Below are 21,233 nucleotides of genomic sequence, written 5' to 3'. Positions count from 1 at the left end.
TAAATAGAGACAGCAGTATAAATCCCACCCAACAGTCCCCGCAGACAGACAATTTTCTCAAGACTTCTGGAAAGAAATGCTGTCGGCATGCTCAACCAGTGTCATTCATTCAGCAGACAGAAACGTTCAACCAGTTCTCCCCATTTAGCAACGAGTCGGAGTCAGAGGCTGAGCCTTCTCAGGTCTCTCCTCCACCCATTACGGGGTCTGAGCTGCCGAAGTCTCCCACCATTAGCTCTGACAAATTGAAAACCCTAGTCATTGGTGACTACATTACCCACAATATTAGACTTAAAAAGAACCATCCAGTGACAACACACGGTTTACCAGGGGGCAGGGCTACCAGCGTTAAGGCTAATCTGAAGATGGTGCTGGCTAAGGCTAAAACTAGCGAGTGTAGAGAGTATAGGGATATTGTTGTCCACGTCGGTACCAACAATGTTAGGATGAAACAGTCAGAGGTCACCAAGCGCAACATAGCTTCAGCGTGTAAATTAGCTAGAAAGATATGTCGGCATCGAGATGTCTCTGGACCCCTGCCAGTTAGGGGGAGTGATGAGCTCTACAGCAGAGTCTCACAACTCAATCACTAGTTGAAAACTGTTTTCTGCTCCTCCCAAAAGATGGAATTCGTAGACAATTGGCCCTTTTTCTGGGACTCACCCACAAACAGGACCAAGCCTGGCCAACTGAGGAGTGACTCCATCCTAGCTGGAGGGGTGCTCTCATCTTATCCATCAACATAGACAGAGCTCTAACTCCTTTAGCTCCACAATGATATAGGGTGCAGGCCAGGCAGCAGGCGGTTAGCCAGCCTGCCAGCTTAGTGGAGTCTACCACTAGCACAGTCAGGGTAGTCAGTTCAGCTATCCCCATTGAGACCGAGTTTGTGCCTCGATCTAGGTTGAGCAAAATTAAACATGGCGGTGTTCGCCTTAGCAATCTCACTGGAATAAAGACGTCCATTCCTGTCATTATTGAAAGAGATAGGGATATCTCACAATAGGGCTACTTAATGTTAGATCCCTCACTTCCAAGGCAGCCATAGTCAATTAACTAATCATTTATCATAATCTTGATGTGATTGGCCTGAAAACATGAAAACATGGCTCAACCCTGATTAATTTACTGTGTTAAATGAGACCTCTCCTCCTGGTTACACTAGTAACCATATCAACCTCGCGTCCCGCAAAGGCGAAGGTGTTGCTAACATTTACGAAAGCAAATTAAAATGTCATTTATTTCCTTCTTTTGAGCTTCTAGTCATGAAATCTGTGCAGCCTACTCAATCACTTTTAACAGCTACTGTCTACAGGCCTCCTGGGCCATATACAGCGTTCCTCACTGAGTTCCCTGAATTCCTATCAGACCTTGTAGTCATGGCCGATAATATTCACATTTTTGGTGACTTTAATATTCACATGGGAAAGTCCACAGACCCACGCCGAAAGGCTTCCGGAGCCATCATCGACCCAGTGGGTTTTGTCCAACATGTCTCCGGACATACTCATTGTCACAGTCATACCCTGGATCTAGTTTTGTCCCGTGGAATAAATGTTGTGGATCTTAATGTTTTTCCTCATAATCCTGGACTATCGGACCACCATCTTATTACGTTTGCAATCGCAACAAATAATCTGCTCAGACTCCAACCAAGGATCATTAAAAGCAGTGCTATAAATTCTCAGACAACCCAAAGAATCCTAGATGCCCTTCCAGACTCCCTCCACCTACCCAAAGACGTCGGAGTACAACAATCGGTTAACCACCTAACTGAGCATCTAAATTTTACCTTGCGTAATACCCTAGACGCACATGTACCCCAAAAAACAAAAAACATTTGTCACAAGAAATTTGCTTCCTGGTATATAGAAAATACCCGAGCCCTGAAGCAAGCTTCCAGAAAATTGGAACGGAAATGGCGCTCCACCAAGGCTCCCGACTAGCTAGTCTCCCGACTAGCTTGGAAAGACAGTACCGTGCAATGTTGAAGAGCCCTCAATGCTGCTCGATCATCCTATTTTTCCAACCTACTTGAGGAGAATAAGAACAATCCAAAAATGTATTTTAGATACTGTCGCAAAGCTAACTAAAAAGCAGCATTCTCCAAGAGAGGACGGCTTTCACCTCAGGAGTGATGAATTCATGACCTTCTTTGATGAAAAGATCATGATCATTAGAAAGCAAATTACAGACTCCTCTTTGACCCTGCATATTTCTCCAAAACTCAGTTGTCCTGAGTCTGCACAGAACTACCAGGACCTAGGATCAATGGAGACACTCAAGTCTTATAATACTGTATATCTTGACACTTTCATGAAAATAGTCATGGCCTCTAAATGCTCAAGCTTCATACTGGACTCTTTTCAAACTAAACTACTGAAAGAGCTACATCCTGTGCTTGGCCTTCCTATGTTGAACATAATAAATGGCTCTCTATCCACCGGATGTGTACCAAACTCACTGAAAATGATATTAATAAAGACTCTTGAAAAAGCCAAACCAAGCCAAAAAAAACCCGAAACGGACCATTCCTCGCAATAAAAAAAAAAAACAGCTCCCTGCCTTCCTTACACTCGTGAAGGTGGTAAATTACCTTTTAATGGAGTCAGACCAAGGCTCTGCAACTGTCCTCGTGCTCCTAGACCTTTGTGCTGCCTTTGATACCATCGATCACCACATTCTTTTGGAGAGATTAGAAACCCTCATTGGTCTACACTGACAAGTTCTGGCCTGGTTTAGATCTTATCTGTCGGAAATATATCAGTTAGTCTCTGTGGATGGTATGTCCTCGGACAAATCAATTGTACGTTTCGGCTTTCCTCAAGGTTCTGTTTTAGGACCACTACTGTTTTCACTATATATTCTACCTCTTGGTGATGTCATTTGGAAACACAATGTCAACTTTCACTGCTATCCGGACAACACACAGCTGTACATTTCGATGAAACATGGTGAAGCTCCAAAAATGGCCTACCTTGGAAGGCTGTGTTAAAGACATAAGGAAGTGGATGGCGGCAAATGTTTTACTTTTAAACTCGAACAAAACAGAGATGCTAGTTCTAGGTCGCAAGAAACAAAGAGATCTGCTGTTGGATCTGACAATTAATCTTGATGGTTGTACATTTCAAATAAAACTATAAAGGCCTGATTGGTGGAGTGCTGCAGAGATGGCTGTCCTTCTGGAAGGTTCTCCCATCTCCACAGAGGAACACTAGAGCTCTGTAAGAGTGTCCATCGGGTTCTTGGTCACCTCCCTGACCAAGGCCCTTCTCCACCGATTGTACAGTTTGGCCGGGCGGCCAGCTCTAGGAAGAGTCTTGGTGGTTACAAACTTCTTCCATTTAAGAATGATGGAGGCCACTGTTTTCTTGGGAACCTTCAACACTGCAGAAAAGTTTTGGTATCCTTCCCCCGATCTCTGCCTCGACACAATCATGTCTCGGAGCTCTAAGGACAATTCCTTCGACCTCATGGCTTGGTTTTTGATCTGACATGCACTGTCAACTGTGGGACCTTATATAGACAGGTGTGTGCCTTTCCAAATCATGTCCAATCAATTGAATTTCCCACAGGTGGACTCCAAATTAAGTTGTAGAAACATCTCAAGGATGATCAATGGAAACAGAATGACCTGAGCTCAATTTCAAGTCTCATAGCAAAGGGTCTTACGTAAATAAGGTAATTCTGTTTTTTATTTGTAATAATTTTGCTAACATTTCTAAAAACCTGTTTTTGATTTGTCATTAAGGGGTAATGTGTGTAGATGGCTGAGGATTTTTTTTTTAGAATAAGGCTGTAACCTAACAAAATGTGGAAAAAGTCAAGGGGTTTGAATACTTTCCGAAGGCACTGTACATACCAAGCTGGTGAGGCAGATTGTAGAAATCTGGTCTCAGATCTGTTAATGCTGTCTTATTAACTCCTAATGTATGATGGTTGTCATGCCATGTTACCATAGCAGGTGGCTTGGCTATACATAGGGGTTGCTATATACAGCAGCAGAAACAGATTAATGACATAGGTAGCATTTGGCTGATTGTCAGAACAGAAAGAGTGACACGTCAATGTACTTGAAGACTACTATAGAAATGGTTGACTGTTAAAGGAAAAACTGAAAGGAGAATATGATGTGGTTTGTGGTAACAAACAATGGTTGGCAAGGACTAATAAGTATGTTTGAAGTTCCCATAGGTAGTTCATCGGTTTTATTTTTGATTCAATTGGCATGTGTCTGTTTCCTGTCGATTCACACACCCTCTGGTACTGTGACCTTTACTGGGAAAAACACACACACACACACACACACACACACACACACACACACACACACACACACACACACACAAACCGAAGTAGAAAAGCTACCAAATATTGAAAGTTCCCATGTGTCTACTAACTCACTAGAACACTTTGAGAAGTGTTCACTAATGTGTTGGAAATATAAAATAGGCGCAACTTTTCCCTAATCCCTCTGAGCAATTCTAAAAATCTAGCAACAAGAAATAGCCTACATTAAACCAAAATCAATCTGATTATTAAGCTGGTCATTATTTTGTTATTGGCTTGGCCCTTTTTTAATAGGCCACACCAAACCAGAGTTAAACTATTTTGCGTATTTCATTCAAAATACAAGTAGATAGAATACAAGTAGGGCCGTGACGGTAATTGAATAACCGTTTAACTGACGGTTATGGATGAAGACCGTCGTGAACATAAAACAACCATCAAAACAGTTTAAATAGGCATAGATTAATTTTTTTGATTTTTTAAAACGTTTTATCAACTTTATTTTCATGTAGATAAACTTTACCTAATAGTGGGAGTGTTCACTAATGATTATAAGCAATTGTTTTGCTAACTTAGTCTGTCTACTAAACGTTCTACATCTCCTCCTCGTTCCAACTGATGATGCGAGGGGGTGTAGAGCGCTATAGGCTATGGCACTTCAGTAAAAACAAAGTTTTTTTATACAATGCACGTTTTCATTGTTTATACTAAACTAAATAAATAAATCGGTCTTCTTTTAAAAAAGGTTAGATGTGTCTGACTATTGATGAATTATTCAACAGCAGTCGACAAGGTTGTTCTGGCTATGAGGCCTATGACAGGTGCCCCCATGCAGTCTAGCTGTTTCGGCTACAGAAAAAAAAATAAACAGAAAATAAGTATCTCAAATACAAATACTCAAATGCACATGTATTTGAACCCAGGTCTGTGCAACACACAGTCACACAGCAGAGGGGGACAGAGCTCCACCACAACCTGTTGTGCTGCATCTCCCTCTAGCATGGAATAACAGAACCTGATAACGTCATAATTCACTCAAATTACAACGCCGCTTAAAATGACTGCTACACAGATCACAGTGTGATGAGTCTATGTGTGGGTGTGTACTGTACTGTCATGACTGCACTGAGAACTGACAGAGGGACTGGAGGGGGACTACGACTGGCATGCAGTTACTGTTAGAAAGGGGCCACACACTAACCTTTAAAGAGGCGATACGCATTTTATAACACAAACAAAAATAAGACCCCGAGTATATTCCTGCTCGGACAAGCCTTGAGAAAATTAAGAGAAATAACCAGATGGTTTCTCCATCAGAATGACGGACACCATAATAACACCAACAAAAGCAGTAGTTGCCCTTATGCGTTTAGGCTTCTCAAACAGACAGTGGCGTGTATTCATGGATGCCAAGGGAAGCCAGGCTTCCCCCCAAAACATTGGGAAAATATATCAATAATAATGTATCTTTCGTCTCTCTGCGTTTCACAGTGTTCGTTCAATTCGCAAGAGGCTGAATGTATCTTACCTGAGAAAGCATCCGAGCGAGCGAAACAGCGCCCCTCTGTCTCTGTATGTGTAGGCCATCTATCTGATGCTGTCTGGTCCAACGGAGTATGACATTGTTGCCGCCTGTAGCATTGAATGCAAGGGAAGCCAGTGAGCATTTGGCCTCCCTTGATAGAAAAAAAGTATAAAGCCAATAGTAAGCTCAACTGTGAATGGTCCTGGCGCACCAAAAAAAAGTGTAAATGGAAGCCAGTTTGGATTTGGCGTCCCTCCTATCAAATCGCATTGAGAGCATACGTCATTGACCGAAACAACTTGAATTGTTGCATTTCGTTGTGTTGTTGTCCTCCAATGGATAGCTAGCTAGATAAAATTGTCCCTTTCCTATATTAGCCACGGATAAAGATAGGGATTTGGACTTGTGGTTTTACTTAATTCTCTGTACTGACCAATGATCATAACTGTGATTTTGATCCAACCATTGATTCGTACATTGTGCCCCTGGCCTCAGAGGATGGAAGTTCAAAATGTAGCTAGAAGTAGAAGGCTAATGTTAACGAGCTAACGTTGCCAAAGAAAGGAAGCGAGCAAGCATGTTAACCAGGTAGCCTAGGACAACAAAAAATAAAAGTGTGTACGGTATGACAGAGTGATAGTTTCGTCAACATGAAAGAGAGGTGGATGGCATTGGCGTTTCTCTTCAAGTAGGGTGAGTCAACATGTTTTCTACTTGCACAAAGGAAAGCGCACGCACACACAGAAATCAGAACCATGGATATCATATTTAGCTTACGTTGATTGGACTAATATGCGTGCCAGTTATGGTTTTCATATACACATTTTCGTGAAAGTTATCTAATTTATAATAACATCTTCATATCTCAAAATCATTGTCATGTGGTTAATCACAAATCTATCCAAATCTAAATCTAAATGATCAACCTAAAAAGTAACTTCTATTGCCATTGACAACTATTTAAAAAACCTACATAAAGCAAACAAATAAAAACATTGCAGCCTGCAGGTAGAAAATATCCTGCTGAAAATAAATATCCTATAAATCATTTTAGCTATGCATGGCCTGTCTGCAACGAACTTGAAACATTGTATCAACTATTAAGTTGGGTCCAGCCCCGAAACTTGCAACATTGTATAAAATATTCTGGGCCCTCAGTTTCCTGTGCCAGTGAGCTCGGGACAGACACAGCTGTAGGCTATTTGCACAGTACCGGCACCTCAAATTCTCTACTGATTGAGCTCCTGTTCCTCTTATAGAATATTAGCTCAAAAGTATTGTGCACCTAAATATAAACAGTACCAGTACCCAAAATGAGTACCGGAACCTATTTCAGTCCAAGTCAAGCACTGCTAAGAAGTAATCAAGTAGGCCTGTTTTATGATGTTTCCACTGGATTAGAGCATGACATTTTTCCCTATCACACTGACTGGTTATTGAAAGGGAGAGAGCTGGAAAGATTTTTCAAATACATTAAGGAACTATTGTAATTCAACAGACTTTGTTTACTTGCTGTTTGAGGTGAATAAAACATCACTTTGAGAAGCTCCACAGGTCATGCATTAGTGGTGGTGGGTTAAGCCAATCAGAAATACTATCAGATCCACAAATGGGCACATAGGGAAAGGGGGATACCTAGTCAGTTGTCCAACTGAATGTATCCAACTGAAATGTGTCTTCCGCATTTAACCCAACCCCTCTGAATCAGAGAGGTACGGGGGGCTGCCTTAATTGACATCCTCGTCTTCGGCACCCGGGGAACAGTGGGTTAACTGCCTTGCTCAGGGGCAGAAAGACAGATTTTTACCTTGTCAGCTCTGGGATTCAATCCAGCAACCTTCCCGTTACAGGCCCAACGCTCTAACCACTAAATGCCTACATTTACACGCAGGCCAGGTAGCCTATAGGCCTACTTCTATGCGTGCGCGTCCTTACTCAACATTTACAGGTGCGCTCCAAACAAAAGACAATGACTAAATTGACAGAACTCGTAAATTAAATTAAATAAACCAAAACTTGTTTCTCACAAGTGTAGCATAGGTTGTATTCTCTGCAAACAATGTGTCCACTCTGACAATGAGAACAGGAAGACTGGAATAATATTACTGAACGCATTAAAATAAATTACCCTAACTAAAGTTACAAACATTGTAGATTAGAAATGATAAGAATTAACAGTAAATGTACTACTGGTGATATACTGTATGTAAATGGGAATCGATATACACTAACAATCTAACCCAAACAATACACACAATAAAGTTATGAAACAATGAATGTGCACAAATTGTCAGGAGAGCGCACATTCTGGAGAGAGAAATGGGTTGTGCATCTGGGCGCATAGTCAATCCGACGTCTGCATTGGCCATGCATCATTTACGCTGATATGGCCTCGGCAGAAGTCAGGGCATTCATACCTCTTGCGCTTTGCGGAGCAGAGCTGTTGTCAAGGAAGTGAGTTTGTGTTTATACAGGATGTACCGCCCCCACCTACCATCAACCAATCCATGCTGAGCTATACAGAGCCCTCCGCATTGTTACAAAATGTGGAAGGCGCATGGCAATGCTGTACGCAGCTCGATTTGGCCTCTGCATGCCTCTGTAGGCTCAGCAACTGCATCACACCCTCCATGTGGAGCCACTGACCACATTTTCTAATCAAGCATAAAATGAGCTTTTATTCTAGGTCATCCGCAATATATATTTGTTACTGCTCGACTAAAACAATCTCGGTCGACCAACAGCCTAATGACCAAACAATCGAACAGTCGACTTATTGGGGTCAGCCCTAGTTGTCATTGTATTAGACTAAGCAGAGGCGATTTGATGATGTTGAAATGTTGAAGTTGAAATGGTGCTAGAAGAGGGGAGGCAGCTCCTGTTTTCTTTGCGACTTCCGGTAACTCTCTGTGGTTCTAAATGAATAGTTGTTTAGTGGATGGAAACATTAACTTGCTCGACCATGCTGTAGGTCATGTAACTGTTGTTACATGCAATATGCATTGTGGACTTTGCCGGACAGTGGTTGCTCTCCAGTTTTGTGTTGAAACAAAGGTGTGGTTGAATTTATTCTGCCACCGTCTTCTTATTGTCTTCTTTAGGCCTAAATATCACAGTCACAAGGCATGAGAACTAACAAGATTTATAGAGAAAACCACGCAATTATCACAACACATAGGTTGTAATATGGCTTCATTTTTTTACCCAAGCACCACTACTGAAAAACGATACTGCACCTTAACAGTTAGGAGTGAGCTACAGGCATACTATAGTAAAGCAAATTAAATGGATACCATAGCTAATAAGCTGATAAGGAAATATATTTTTGACATAATTGTATACCATTTTTTTTTTTTTTTTACAGAATTGTAACTATGATTCTATTCCCATGGTGATATAATGATATAATTAAATATTTGATTCATGTGCATTACTATTTCTCAAACGGAGCTACAGTCATTACAGTAAGTGAAGTGGTACGATCCAGTACGAGGATCACCTGCACCCATATTGGGCATAACTGAAAAAAGACTTTGAGGACAGAGGACAATGACTACAGAGCAAGAACTGGAACCCCACTGGGATAATACCACAGCAAATATACTGACCATCATCACAAATATCCACACAGAACTGGCAGTTGAGCCTGAAAACACTACAGCAAACAGCACTGGACAAAATGGAGTTGCAAATGGAGTCACTACACTAGGACAAACAGAGAGATCCTAGACACAACCTAGACAAACACAAAGGTAAAACCCATGTCGTGTGATGAGCTACAACAGTTTCACATTACATTAGGTTGAAGGGAAAGGAACAACTGAAGTACTTTGGACATACATTCCAGTATATTCTATGACCACAGCACAGCCATGATTAAAAATGTCATAACACATGGCCTCTCGTATATTATTGTTTAAATAGATCTCCAGATGGACCGACAGCGGTGGCGACAACTTAAGAGACACAGGTTACCTAACGTTTGAGAGAGAAGGATGGCCTAAAGTGCAAGAATATGACAGATTTTTGAAATACTTGTTTACTGTGTATTTTTGTATTTTCAAAAAATGTGGCCAAAATCCACTACTTCTATTTGAAGTATTTGAAAGTGCTGAGCGATTAGTGCTTTTTGAGGCCGGTTCGGTTTTGGTTCGATTTTGAAAAATAATCCCCAAAAATTATTTTGGTTTAGATCATATTTTCTTAACATGAAATGCATTATGAAATAATGATGTTATAATGATGTTTTAACTTTTTAATGGAAATTTCAAAGCCAAAAATAGTGACGATTAAATTGCCAAAACATTGAAAATATTCCATTGTCTCTGTCAGGTACACATTGAGTACACATCAAGAGAAAAATAGGAAATGACTATGAAATAATACAATATTTCAGTTATTATTTTTCATGCCTTAAAGTAGTCATCTAATTTCTGTTCAGGCAGTAGCAGTCAGCCAGGCCATATAACATTACGTCTTCCCCATTCTGTACTGTCTTAAGTCATCCTATTTAGCTAGCCTGCCTAAGTATGCTGCAGAGCTGTCTGAAAACAATATTTTACTCGTTCTACAAAGTAGATAAGGCATACTTTCAAAAACTGTCTCTGTCCCTCTCATCGTTGTGAACATTCCTCTCTCATGCAGTCTGTGTGTATATAACCAAATGTAGCAGGCGTAAACTTTTAACTGTCCAGAGATCTGTATATAATGACGATATGCTCATGTCTCCGCCCTAACAAGGGAAATAGTTGTCCCAAAGACGGGAAGGTAGGTGACAAGCTTAGATCCAAAATAAGTACATAGAAATGTATTGGGCTTATTTTGGACATATTTTGGCAAGAGTGAAACTTCTCACTTCGCCTCTTCCTCTGATTTGATCAATGACAACTAAGACTCAGCGTCACACAGTGTTCTTGACTTGATTCCTCTCGTGAATGATTTGCAGTGGTGGAAAAGGTACCCAATTGTCATACTTGAGTAAAAGTAAAGATACCTTAATAGAAAATGACTCAAGTAAAAGTGAAAGTCACCCAGTACAATACTACTTGAGTAAAAGTATTTGGTTTTAAATATACTTAGGTATCAAAAGTAAATGTAATTGCTAAAATACACTTAAGTATCAAAAGTAAATGTATAAATCATTTCAAATTCCTTATATAAAGCAAACCAGACAGCATAATTTTCTTGTTTTTTTAAAACTTACGGATAGCCAGGGGCATGCTCCAACAGTCCGAAATAATTTACAAACAAAGATGTGTTTAGTGAGTCCGCCAGATCAGAGGCAGTAGAGATGACAAGAGATGTTCTCTTGATAAGTGTGTGAATTAAACCATTTTCCTGTTGTGCTATGCATTCAAAATGTAACGAGTACTTTTGGGTGTCAGGTAAAATGTATGGAGTAAAAAGTACATCATTTTCTTTAGGAATGTAGTGAAGTAAAAGTTGTCAAAAATATAAATAGTAAAGTACAAATACCCACAAAAACTACTTAAATAGTACTTTCAAGTATTTTTACTTAAGTACTCTACACCACTGATGATTTGATTTGCCTCTAGAGAAACAGGGCGTTGGGCTCACGCCCCCGGACTTTGGTCCTGTAACGGCGTTCCTCCTCCTCTTCATCCGAAGAGGAGGAGCAGGGATTAAACCAAGGCGCAGCGTAGTGAAATGACATGATTTATTAAACAAACAAAGACGAAAACGAACTATACTTGATAACTAATAAAACAACAAACGATGTAGACAGACCTGAAACGACGAACTTACATATAACGTGAAGAACGCAAATAACAGGAACAGACTACATGAAACGAACAAACCGCAAACAGTCCCGTATGGTGTAACATCGACACAGACACAGGAGACAACCACCCACAAACAAACATTGTGAACAGCCTACCTTAATATGACTCTCAATCAGAGGAAACGTCAAACACCTGCCTCTAATTGAGAGCCATACCAGGCAACCCAAAACCAACATAGAAACAGAAAACATAGAAATGCCCACCCAAACTCACATCCTGACCAACTAACACATAAAACTAACAGAAAACAGGTCAGGAACGTGACATAACCCCCCCCTCAAGGTGCGAACTCCGGGCGCACCAGCAGAAAGTCTAGGGGAGGGTCTGGGTGGGCATCTGACCACGGTGGTGGCTCAGGCTCTGGGCGAGGTCCCCACCCCACCATAGTCAATCCCAGCTTACGTCTACCCCCTATCATGACCACCCTCTTATTTCCCCCACCTAATTTAAGGGACAACACCAAGATAAAGGACAGCTCCGGGACCAGGTAGCTCAGGACAGAGAGGTAGCTCAGGACAGAGGGATAGATCAGGATAGAGAGGTAGCTCAGGATAGAAAGGTAGCTCAGGATAGAGGGGCAACTCCGGACTGAAGGGCAGCTCCGGACAGAGAGACAGCTCTGGACTGAGGGGCAGTTCTGGATTACTAACAGCTCATGGCTGACTGACGGCTCTGGACGCTCATGGCAGGCTGACGGCTCTGGACGCTCATGGCAGGCTGACGGCTCTGGACGCTCATGGCAGGCTGACGGCTCTGGACGCTCATGGCAGGCTGACGGCTCTGGACGCTCATGGAAGGCTGACGGCTCTGGACGCTCATGGAAGGCTGACGGCTCTGGACGCTCATGGAAGGCTGACGGCTTTGGCTGCTCATGGCTCGCTGACGGCTCTGGCTGCTCATGGCTCGCTGATGGCTCTGGCTGCTCATGGCTCGCTGGCGGCTCTGGCTGCTCATGGCTCGCTGGCGGCTCTGGCTGCTCATGGCTCGCTGGCGGCTCTGGCAGATCCTGTCTGGCTGGCGGCTCTGGCAGATCCTGTCTGGTTGGCGGCTCTGGCAGATCCTGTCTGGTTGGCGGCTCTGGCAGATCCTGTCTGACGGACGGCTCTAGCGGCTCCTGTCTGGCGGACGGCTCTAGCGGCTCCTGTCTGGCGGACGGCTCTGTAGGCTCATGGCAGACGGGCGGCTTTGCAGGCTCATGGCAGACGGGCGGCTTTGCAGGCTCATTGCAGACGGATGGCTCAGACGGCGCTGGGGAGACGGATGGCTCAGATGGCGCTGGGGAGACGGATGGCTCAGATGGCGCTGGGGAGACGGATGGCTCAGATGGCGCTGGGGAGACGGATGGCTCAGATGGCGCTGGGGAGACGGATGGCTCTGGCCGGATAAGGCGCACTGTAGACCTGGTGCGTGGTGCCGGAACTGGAGGCACCGGGCTAAGGACACGCACCTTCATGCTAGTGCGGGGAGCAGGGACAGGGCACACTGGACTCTCAAAGCGTACTCTATACCTGGTGCGTGGTACCGGCACTGGTGGCACCGGGCTGAGGGCACGCACCTCAGGACTAGTACGGGGAGAAGTGACAGTGTGTACAGGACTCAGGAGACGCACAGGTGGCTTAGTGCGTGGGGCCGGAACTGGAGGCACCGAACTGGATACACGCACTACAGGGAGAGTGCGTGGAGGAGGAACAGGGCTCTGGAAACGCACTGGTAGCCTAGTGCGTAGTGTAGGCACTGTAGGTACTAGGCTGGGGCGGGGAGGTGGCGCCGGAAATACCGGACCGTGCAGGCATACTGGCTCTCTTGAGCATTGAGCCTGCCCAACCTTACCTGGTTGAATGCTCCCGGTCGCCCGACCAGTGCGGGGAGGTGGAATAACCCGCACCGGGCTATGTAGGCGAACCGGGGAAACCATGCGTAAAGCAGGTGCCATGTATGCCGGCCCGAGAAGACGCACTGGAGACCAGACGCGTTGAGCCGGCCTCATGACACCTGGCTCAATGCCCAATCTAGCCCTACCAGTGCGGGGAGGTGGAATAACCCGCACCGGGCTATGCACACGTACAGGAGACACCCTGCGCTCTACTGCGTAACACGGTGTCTGCCCGTACTCCCGCTCTCCACGGTTAGCCTGGGAAGTGGGCGCAGGTCTCCTACCTGCCCTTGGCCCACTACCTCTTAGCCCCCCCCCAAGAAATTTTTGGGAATTACTCACGGGCTTTTCAGGCTTCCGTGCAAGACTCGTCCCCTCATAACGCCGGTTCCTCTCTCTCTTTTCCTCCGCTCTCCGAGTTGCCTCCAGCTGTTCCCATGGACGGTGATTCACTTTAGCCCATGGTCCTTCTCCGTTAAATATTTGCTCCCAACTCCACAAGTCCTGTATACCTGCCCGTTGCTCGAAATTACGCTGCTTGGTTCTGGATTGGTGGGTGGTTCTGTAACGGCATTCCTCCTCCTCTTCATCCGAAGAGGAGGAGCAGGGATTAAACCAAGGCGCAGCGTAGTGAAATGACATGATTTATTAAACAAACAAAACAGACGAAAACGAACTATACTTGATAACTAATAAAACAACAAACGATGTAGACAGACCTGAAACGACGAACTTACATATAACGTGAAGAACGCAAATAACAGGAACAGACTACATGAAACGAACAAACCGCAAACAGTCCCGTATGGTGTAACATCGACACAGACACAGGAGACAACCACCCACAAACAAACATTGTGAACAGCCTACCTTAATATGACTCTCAATCAGAGGAAACGTCAAACACCTGCCTCTAATTGAGAGCCATACCAGGCAACCCAAAACCAACATAGAAACAGAAAACATAGAAATGCCCACCCAAACTCACATCCTGACCAACTAACACATAAAACTAACAGAAAACAGGTCAGGAACGTGACAGGTCCGAACTTCAGCTTGCCTCCAGAAAAAATGCTGTGTGCCCGAACAACTGAAAAAACCCTCACAGAATTCAACCGAAACGTCAGAAAATGTCGTCAAAATATAGGCATAAACTCTACCGAACTGTTTCGGTTGGGATGCCTTAACTGACCTTTGATCTGGGAGCAGACAGAGATCTGGTCTTCTTGGTGTGACTGACATCAGGCCAGTCCTCAGCATCCCTCCTCAGGGCATCACCACCAGATCCATTGGTCTCAGCAGCACTGGAGAACACACAAATACAACCTGATTAGGTGTGCTTGCTGAAGGCACAACTCTAGATTTCTTACATACTTATTATTATTATTCCACTTGCTCTAGCGCTTCAACCTCTTGAGCTATTAACACTAAACCACCTTTAGAATGTGCAGACTGACCATATTCAGGTTGCTTGAGAAAATATACTTTATAAAGTACCAGTCAACAGTTTGAACACACCTGTACTCATTCAAGGGTTTTTCTGAATTTTTTACTATTTTCTACATTATAGAATAATAGTGAAGACATCAAAACTATGAAATAACACATATGGAATCATGCAGTAACCAAAAAAGTGTTAAATATATTTATATTTGAGATTCTTCAAAGTAGCCACCCTTTGCCTTGATGACAGCTTTGCACACTCTTGGCCTTCTCTCAACCAGCTTCAGCTGGAATGCTTTTCCAACAGTCTTGAAGGAGTTCCCACATATGCTGAGCACTTGTTGGCTGCTTTTCCATCACTCTGCGGCCCAAATCATCCCAAACCATCTCAATTTGGTTGAAGTCGGGTGTTTGTGGAGGCCAGGTCATCTGACCTCCACCAGCTATGGGCGGAGTTAGAAAGTTGGCTGTCAGAAGTATTACAATGGAAATGTACTTTTAATCCGTTTGTCTGCATATATCAAGACATGGCATATGAGGGTGCAGTGAGATACCTGATGGGTTGGACGATACCTTTCTCGTTAATCATCTTAAAAACATATAGTATATTTAAAAGCTGGAAATCAACCAATCTTCAGTCGTTAACGCAATGGAAAGGTCAAATGCATTATTATCTAAAAATAGAAAGTGTGTGGACGACAGAGAGAAACAAAATGGTGCAGTTTAAGGCCATGGGGGTGTGTGCTTGTGGGTCTGGGCATGTGTGATGTAGTTGATGTTTGTATGTTGTTGTCATTTGTATGTGTATGTTTTGTATTGTTTATAAAAGATCAAATTAAATATACAGTATATAAAAAAAATATGATCTCTGTTACAATAGACAGACATCGACAATGTCATGATGAAGTATTGCATGTAAAGGGAGTGAAGTTGAATGAGTGGCAGATGATCCATTGGAGTGATCCAATTCCAAATTCCATATTTTCACCTCAAGGGTGTTGAAAAAGCAGTCGGGTGTTTGTGGAGGCCAGATCATCTGGCCTCCACAAGCTATGGGCGGAGTTAGAAAGTTGTCATTCCTCTCTAAAATACAGTATACATTTGCTGTTTAGGAGAGACTGTCGAGCACTATAAAATCAGACATGTTCAATGTCTTCTACACACACAAACAACTACAAACAAACCCCATCGCCTCACTTTCAAGTTTCTACTGTGTCATCTGCAGTGCTTGGCCTGTCAATCATTCTGTCCATCCATCATCACACAGAGAAGACGAGCATGGTGTTTCTCTGGCTCAGAGGGAAGAGTGCTGATGCATGTAGACGGGTCATGTCATCTTCCAAGATCCTTCCCTGGCGACATGTATTACCTGACAGAAGCACAATGCCTTGCTTGTGTGGGCTTCATAAAGACTTCATATAAAGGCCCATAGACCGACATCTTCCTATCTAAGACATGATTTGGCTGCTGTTCAACTGGGCACACCTAAAGAGCAGGTGACAGGTGCACAGGCAGAAATAGAGGGAGAAAGTGAGGAGCGCCTCAGTGCAACTAGACAGGATGCTTTAAGAGTTCAGGATTTGCATAGAGGAATATTGGTTCACAGCCAGCCAACCCACCCAGTTTCCCTATTCAAATGATTTAATATACTGTAAGGCTCACCTTAAGGATTCAGACTATTCTTCACATTCTATTTGGGATTTTAAAGTTCTGCTCAAACGATGTGTTATGCCAACCTTAATCGTTAATAGAATCACATGCATACAGTTTATAGCCTAATTAAGGTTGACAACAAACTATACTAAGCAAAATCTTTGAAATTGTTGCATGTTCCGTTTATATTTTTGTTCAGTGTGTAGTAAGCGAAAATATAAACGCAACATGTTAAGTGTTGGTCCCATGTTTCATGAGCTGAAATAAAAGATCCCAGAAATGTTCAATATGCACAAGAAGTGTATTTCTCACGAATTTTGTGCACACATTTATTTACATTCCTGTTAGTGAGCATTTCTCCTTAGCCAAGATAATCCATCCACCTGACAGTTGTAGCATATCAAGAAGCTGATTAAACAGCATGATCATTACACAGGTGCACCTTGTGCTAGGGACAATAAAAGACAACTCTCAAATTTGTCACACAACACAATGCCACAGATGTCTCAAGTTGAGGGAGCGTGCAATTGACATGCTGACTGCAGGAATGTCGACCAGAGCTGTTGCCAGAGAATTGAATGTTAATTTCTCTACCAACGTCATTTTAGATAATTTGGCAGTACGTCCAAACAGCCTCACAACCTCAGACTAGATGTAACCACGCCAGCCCAGGACATCCACATCTGGCTTCTTCACTTGCAGGATGGTCTGAGACGAGCCACCCGGAAAGCTGATGAAACTTTGGGTTTGCACAACCGAAGAATTTCTGCAAACTGTCAGAAACCGTCTCAGGGAAGCTCATCTGCGTGCTCTTCGTCTTCACTATGGTCTTGACCAGACTGCAGTTTGGCATCGTAACTGACTTCAGTGGGCAAATGCTCACCTTCTATGGCCACTGAAGTGTGATCTTCAAGGAGGAATCCTGGTTTCAACTGTACTGTACAAGGCAGTTTGCTGATGTCAATGTTGTGAACAGAGTGCCCCATGGTGGCGGTGGGGTTATGGTCTGGGCAGGCATAACCTACGGACAACGGACACAATTGCATTTTATCGATGGCAATTTGAATGTACCAGAGATGCCATGATGAGATCCTGAGGTCCGTTGTCGTGTCATTCATCCGCCGCCATCACCTCATGTTTCAGCATGATAATGCACGGCTACGTTGCAAAGATCTGTATACAATTCCTGGAAGCTGAAAATGTCCCAGTTCTTCCATGGCCTGCATACTCACCAGACATGTCAGCCATTGAGCATGTTTGTGATGCCTTGGATCAATGTATATGACCGCCTGTTCCAGTTCCCGCCAATATCCAGCAACTTTGCATTCCACAGGCCACAATCACCAGCCTGATCAACTCTATGCGAAGGAGATGTGTCGCGCTTGCATGATGCAAATTGTGGTCGCACCAGACACTGACTGGTTTGTGATCCACGTCCCTACCTTTTACAGTATCTGTGACCAACAGATGCATATCTGTATTTCCAGTCATGTGAAATCCATAGATTAGGGACTAATGCATTTATTTTAATTGACTGATTTCCTTATGTGTAACATCTTTTAAATTGTTGCATGTTGTTTTTACATTTCTGTTCAGTGTAGTAGTAGGGGGGGAGACTGGTATTGACACACATGTGCAAGCATGCATGTATAATGTGAAGTTCTGTTGGAGTCTAGGAAGTTTCACCCAGAGCCTGAGGGGTGAAACATACCTGTGTACACATCCTTCACATAGCTCCTAGTAACTGTGTACAGTATGTGAGATAACCTTGCCACACTTTGGTAAAAGTAGACCTTATTGAAAAACATCTATTCGACTCAGTCTGTTTAACTCAAATGTTGGGCGGTGCTATAAAACATGAGAATTCTACTGAGTTAACTGCTATTATCTCTTGCTGATATGCCTTAATTGCAGGTAAACAAACTCTTATTTACACACCTCCCAGTAAACCAGTAAGGTCTGTTGACGGAAGCGTCGTTTCGAGATCCGGAAAACACATTGTGGAGCATACAAGAATGCTAGTGTACTGGGGTCAGTGAGTTGACATGACAGTTGGGATCAATAGTCAAATGGCTAAACGTGAACAATAGAAGGCAACGTAACATTCAGAGATGGGAGAAGGTACTGGGTCAGAAATATGAAGCACATATTGTTTTCACTATTGATTTAGCTACCATTGTAGAACTATGAAGAGGAAAGCGTGGACAGTGGTGGGAAAAGTACCCAATTTTTCTTCGTGCCCCTTCTCTGTGCTAAGGCATGAATATGTCCATAGACAGTCCTCCTTAGATACAGATAATGTAGCTACAATTCTGGCTAGACAGATGGCTGTGAAGAAGCTAAGCTATGCACAAGGACAGAATGGAGTGGGACGTGTCTCGAGTTGTGTCAAGACAAATTTGATTTTTAAATTGTGAAAAGGGGTTATGCTGATGCCAGGTTGCCTCTTGTCACACAACTGCTCTGAGCACGACGTGATAAGTTCAGTTAACACTCCACACTGGATTTTTAGACTAAACAGCATGAAGTGCTCTATATTTGGAAGTATCTTTACCTGTGTGGTTTTGGCAATGCTGACTGGATATTGTAATGGTATTTTATGTAGTTTTGAGTCTCACATATGGGATTAATGTCCTTTTTTTAATGTCATGGAGACATGTGTACTTAAAACCTTTCCCCTTCACCACTCCCCATTGAAGAGATAATGGTGGTTTCACTAGAAGGGGTTATGGGTTATGTGTAGATAATCCTCGAAGAAAACCAATGGTCCAGACCTCATGCCTCTATCATAATCCGCTCAAAAGTTATTGGAGTTTTTATCTTTGTAGGAAGGCCAAAATTCGGGTGACTAAATTCAGCTCATTGTCATGCTACTTTTGCGACACACGGAAACAACTTTGAAGACAACAACCACGAAATGCAAAATCTTCAAAAGTTGTTCAGAGAGACCTGCACTGCTATGTCAACAGGGCTCTGTGCTTATTAATGGATATATTAGGTTACAAAATCGGACTTTTTGGATATAATGTTAATGATATGTTAGAGAAAGACCCCACTGAACGATTCAGAACATGAATACTCATATTTGTCTTGGTAAAATAGATTTTATAACATAAGGAAGTTATTTATCACCAAAGCCTATATTAAATAGTCAAACATGGCAACTACCCTTGATACCCTGGAATTGACAAACACCAACAAAACAAACACTGCCTAAACCTCAACTCCATTGGTATCCTGGTTTGGCCCTCCTGCCTTTGAATGAACTCTTCTATGAAAAGGAGATGTTTACTCTTGCTGTTGATCCAGGCACTGAGGTGTATAGTTGGCACTGTTCAAATAAGGCGACCTGGTGTATTGGTGCCAATAAGAACAGATGTCAACCGCCACTTTCTAAAACGACAAACCACTTGATTGTTGTGTAATGTGCTATGCCGCTCATTCACCTGTTTGTTCATATTCAAATTTGCCACTAAATAAGGGTCAAAGTTTCATCACCACATAGCATACCTAAATAAAGCCATTGAGAACATAAATGTGTGTAAATACTGCATGTTTGGGCTACCCCCAGATGAGCATGCAAAGTGGATGGTTTGAACCAGTAGCTCTGCATCCTGTCTAGCGTGTTGTGTATGGTTTAACACCACAGGGACTGGACCTCTTGTGAGGTTGCTGGTTCTGAATCACCCCACCACCTTCGCAGCATTGCAGCTGAGGATTCGCCACTGTTGGGGGAACTATCAATATGATAGTCCAACTGTATGAAAGAAAAAGAGTTAATCAAATAGTTATCCACAGACTAACAATGATGTTGTTGCCTTAATGTCTGGTGCCTTAATGTCTGGGGCCAAGGAGGGACAATTTTGAATGGCAGGTCATGGTGAACAAATATGAAAGGTGATATGACAGGTATCATATCATTGGGAGGATTCCTATGATATCTACACAATATACTGCATCTACACATGATAATAGGGACCACACCAATCGTAAATTGGATATTTTAGGACTCCAATTATCAACTGATCCCACATAACCAGGGATCCAGACTGCAACCATAGTCGAATTTTGCAACCCTTTGACTTGGTTGTGAGGGTAAAATTTTACTGGTGCGATCTGCACATTCTACCTCAATCAAAATGTCCTACTTTTTGAATTATCCTCAAGATTCCTGTAATAAAAAAGTGTCTGCACTGCCGCCGTGCCTGTTTCGCTGGGGCCGGCTGCTGGAATTAACGAGCCTCTCTCTCTCTCGCCCCGAAAAAAAAACAAAACACTCTCCCTCCCGTGGCTGATGGCTCCCGCCCACGTCTCTCAAGCAGGCAGCACAGGTCCCCCTGTTGACTTTCTCTCAGCACACTATCAATGCATGTGGCTTTCCACATGTTTTCTGTATTTTCCTATTAGTTTGTGTGTCTTGCTCTCTGCAAAACACTAGTTAGTTGGTCTAAGGAAGCTGGCATGTGTAACGCTAATCGCTAACTAGCTAGCTAGCTGGCCAGCTCAATTCCATTTACCTAATGCACTGAGCTAGTGCAAAGCAAACGTTAACTCTAATGGATCCCACATACCAGTACAATTATTAAACGTTTGCGTGCCGGGGGTACTTAGCACCTCTGAACAGAGTGTCAGCAGTCAATCTCTT

At 43.1% G+C, this 21,233-nt stretch overlaps 1 protein-coding gene across 1 annotated transcript in view; it reads right to left on the bottom strand.

The window, feature by feature from the left end:
• The window catches only part of LOC139558751 (serine-rich adhesin for platelets-like), an 83,902-nt gene that overhangs the window by 57,221 nt on the left and 5,448 nt on the right, over positions 1-21,233 (bottom strand). Inside the window, exon 2 of the mRNA XM_071374166.1 lies at positions 14,685-14,796. Within this exon, the coding sequence (XP_071230267.1) occupies positions 14,685-14,796 (112 nt within the window). The remainder of the gene's footprint in view (positions 1-14,684; positions 14,797-21,233) is intronic.

This window comes from Salvelinus alpinus, chromosome 29 (assembly GCF_045679555.1).
Source record: "Salvelinus alpinus chromosome 29, SLU_Salpinus.1, whole genome shotgun sequence".
Taxonomy (NCBI): domain Eukaryota; kingdom Metazoa; phylum Chordata; class Actinopteri; order Salmoniformes; family Salmonidae; genus Salvelinus; species Salvelinus alpinus.
Note: the sequence above shows the minus strand (reverse complement) of the source record. Positions and strands in the feature narration are given on the sequence as shown.